Source organism: Eurypyga helias, unplaced genomic scaffold (assembly GCF_000690775.1).
Source record: "Eurypyga helias isolate BGI_N326 unplaced genomic scaffold, ASM69077v1 scaffold34086, whole genome shotgun sequence".
Classification (NCBI taxonomy): domain Eukaryota; kingdom Metazoa; phylum Chordata; class Aves; order Eurypygiformes; family Eurypygidae; genus Eurypyga; species Eurypyga helias.
Genome location: NW_010255266.1, coordinates 3973 through 6432, shown reverse-complemented (window position 1 = coordinate 6432; position 2460 = coordinate 3973). Strand labels below are relative to the sequence as shown.

Genomic DNA, 2460 nt, shown 5'->3' with positions numbered 1-2460 from the left:
CCGACTCCCATGTGCAGCAGCTGCCCTTCGCAACAGCTCTTTGGCTACTCAGCCAAATATTCACCGTCTCACCAGCCTACATAGTGCTCGGGAGAGCTGGCAGCATGCTGGAAGGGTTGGCAGGGCCAGGCTGAGCACGGGGGATGTGAGACCTGAGCCTTACACCCTGCACCCCACCGGTGCCCGCTGGGCCAACGTAGCTGACTGAAGCATCTCAGGCATCCCCTCTTCAGAGAGTGGGTTTCAGCTGCTCTTTGCCAGCAGCAGGAAGAAACAGTTGGATTACATGTGTGATGATGGGAGAGGAACCCATCCCACCGTGGGAGCCAGCGGGCACAGCAGCCCCAGGCCATTGCAGGCACCTCCATCCCGCCAGCTCCAGCCTGTGTGAGACTAGAGATGGTTTTGTCTGGAGAGAATGAAAAGAAAAAGGCCTTTCTTGTTAAAAAAAAGAAAGGGGAGGTGGAATAAAGGTTTTTCTAAATTGCTATGTGTACTATAAGTCCTCCAAGTGTCACTTGGGCACTCCCAGGGGAGCTTTATCTCTCACACCAGCTGCAGGGACAGAGAGCAGGCTCAGCCATCCCAGCAATTCCTTCCGGCAGAACTGGGACACTCGTGGTGGCAGGAGGATAAAAGCTGACAGCAGCAACCGCAGCAGTGAGGAACCACGGCTGAGCGTGGGCACCGGTGGCACTGGGGCGTGGGGCAGAGCTGAGGCTCCCTGAGGAAGCAGTTCTGGGGATGCGGGGCAGCTGGACAAGAGCAGCACCAAGAGCAGGGATGGCCACAGGAGAGGAGAGGGCCAGGGCCTGCAGGAGATTCATCCATGGCACACACAGCCCCTCCAAAGGGCCCTCAGCTGGGTGCGGACCCATCTCCTGAGTCCTGCTCGGGTGATGCAGGCATCACACCGCCCTTAATTCCCCCAGTAGCTCACAGTCAACTCCAGGCATTGCCCCGCAGAGCAGCAGGATCCGAGTGCTGGATCCTGGCATTGAGGCGGTGCCTCTCCTCTGCACGCTCTGCTCCACCGTATTGTCCCGTCCATGCTTGGCTTGTCAGAGCCTGGTTCCCTCAGGCGCTTGAGGGCAGGATTGGGCTCCCAGTCTGCCTCCCGCATCCCCAGGGCTGCTGGCTCCTCCCGGCTGCTCTCAGGCAAAAGCACAGCAGCTGGATTTCTTCTTCTGCGACTCAATGTAGTTGTGGATCTGGAAGCGCGGCTCATCCGGTAGCTGCACCGCACGCTGCTTCAGCTCCCTGGGGTGGTGGGGCTGAGTTACCACCACCCGCCTGCTCCAGTGCTGATGCGGAAGGCGGTGGGGCAGCAGGGGACACCTCCCTTGCCCCCCTGGCCCCCAGGTACTCACTTGGCAATGGCCAGGAAGGCCAGCTCCACGTTCATGCCCGTCTTGGCGCTCGTCTCCATGAAAGGCACGCCGTACTCCTGCAAGGACAACACAGCCCTGTCAGCAACCAGCCCTGAAACGTCCTCCTGCCCCTCTGAATCATCCCTGTCACCTGGCCAAGCCTTGGGGACAAGGTGCCGTCCCCTCCCTGCCTTGCCTCAGGTTTTGTGTGCAAGCAGCTGCCGTGCTACCTGTGCCAGAGTCAAGCAGGTCTGGGCACTCTTCAGAGGGGATGGCACGGCTGTGCAGGGACCCTGAGCAATGTGCCATTGTCTGAGGGGGGCTGCAGCCAGGTTAGACCCTGGCATGGCTCACCCTGGCCAGTGACGCTCCATCCTCCATCCTCACGGCCCTCTCGCTGTTCACGTCGGCCTGCCAAGGGAAGGAAAGTGTCACTGTGTACTGAGGCCAGCTGGCACTCTGGGGGCATCTGACAAGCAGGTGGTGTGGGGTCTGCAGGGGGTTGCCAGGACCCAGGGGTATCAGGGACCCAGGGGCATCCAATGCCCAGAGGAGAATCCGGGACCTGTTGATCATCTGGGACCTGGTGGCATCAAGGATGTGTGTGGGGCATCTGGGACCTGGGGACCTGAGGCCACATGCATCACCTGGGGGCAACCAGTACCCAGAGGGTCTTCTAGTACCCTGCTGGGCATCGAGTACCCAGCATCATCCAGGATTCAGGGGCACCCAATCCCAGGGGAAAATTCAGTTGGACATTGGACGTCTGGGACCCCTGAAGAGAATCAGGGACCGGGTTGGGCATCTGGGACTTGGGGTTACCTGGGATGTGGGGGTGCACCCAGGGCATGGGTGGGTATCCCACACCCAGCAGCATCCATAGTGGGAGCATCCCCTGCCAGAAGCCTCAGCCTCGTGCTGCCCTCCACTGGCTACAGGGGAGACTGACCCTTCCCCGACCCCCTCCCACCCCTCAAACCTCTGGGGTCACCTTTGGGCCTGACTGAGCCCAGAAAGCAGCAGAACCTGGAGGAGGGTGCAGGCAGGTTGCACCCAGCTGGCAGGCGGGGCGCCCGCCGAAACCCCTCCC

The 2460-nt window shown here is 60.9% G+C and overlaps 1 protein-coding gene across 1 annotated transcript in view; it reads right to left on the bottom strand.

Moving 5' to 3' along the window:
* Positions 1-1154: 1154 nt before the first annotated feature.
* The window catches only part of LOC104510888 (ras-related protein Rab-37), a 4565-nt gene continuing 3259 nt past the window's right edge, over positions 1155-2460 (bottom strand). Inside the window, exons 6-8 of the mRNA XM_010153281.1 lie at positions 1725-1781; positions 1371-1447; positions 1155-1260 (exon numbers count right to left, since the gene is read on the bottom strand). Of these exons, the coding sequence (XP_010151583.1) occupies positions 1155-1260; positions 1371-1447; positions 1725-1781 (240 nt within the window). The remainder of the gene's footprint in view (positions 1261-1370; positions 1448-1724; positions 1782-2460) is intronic.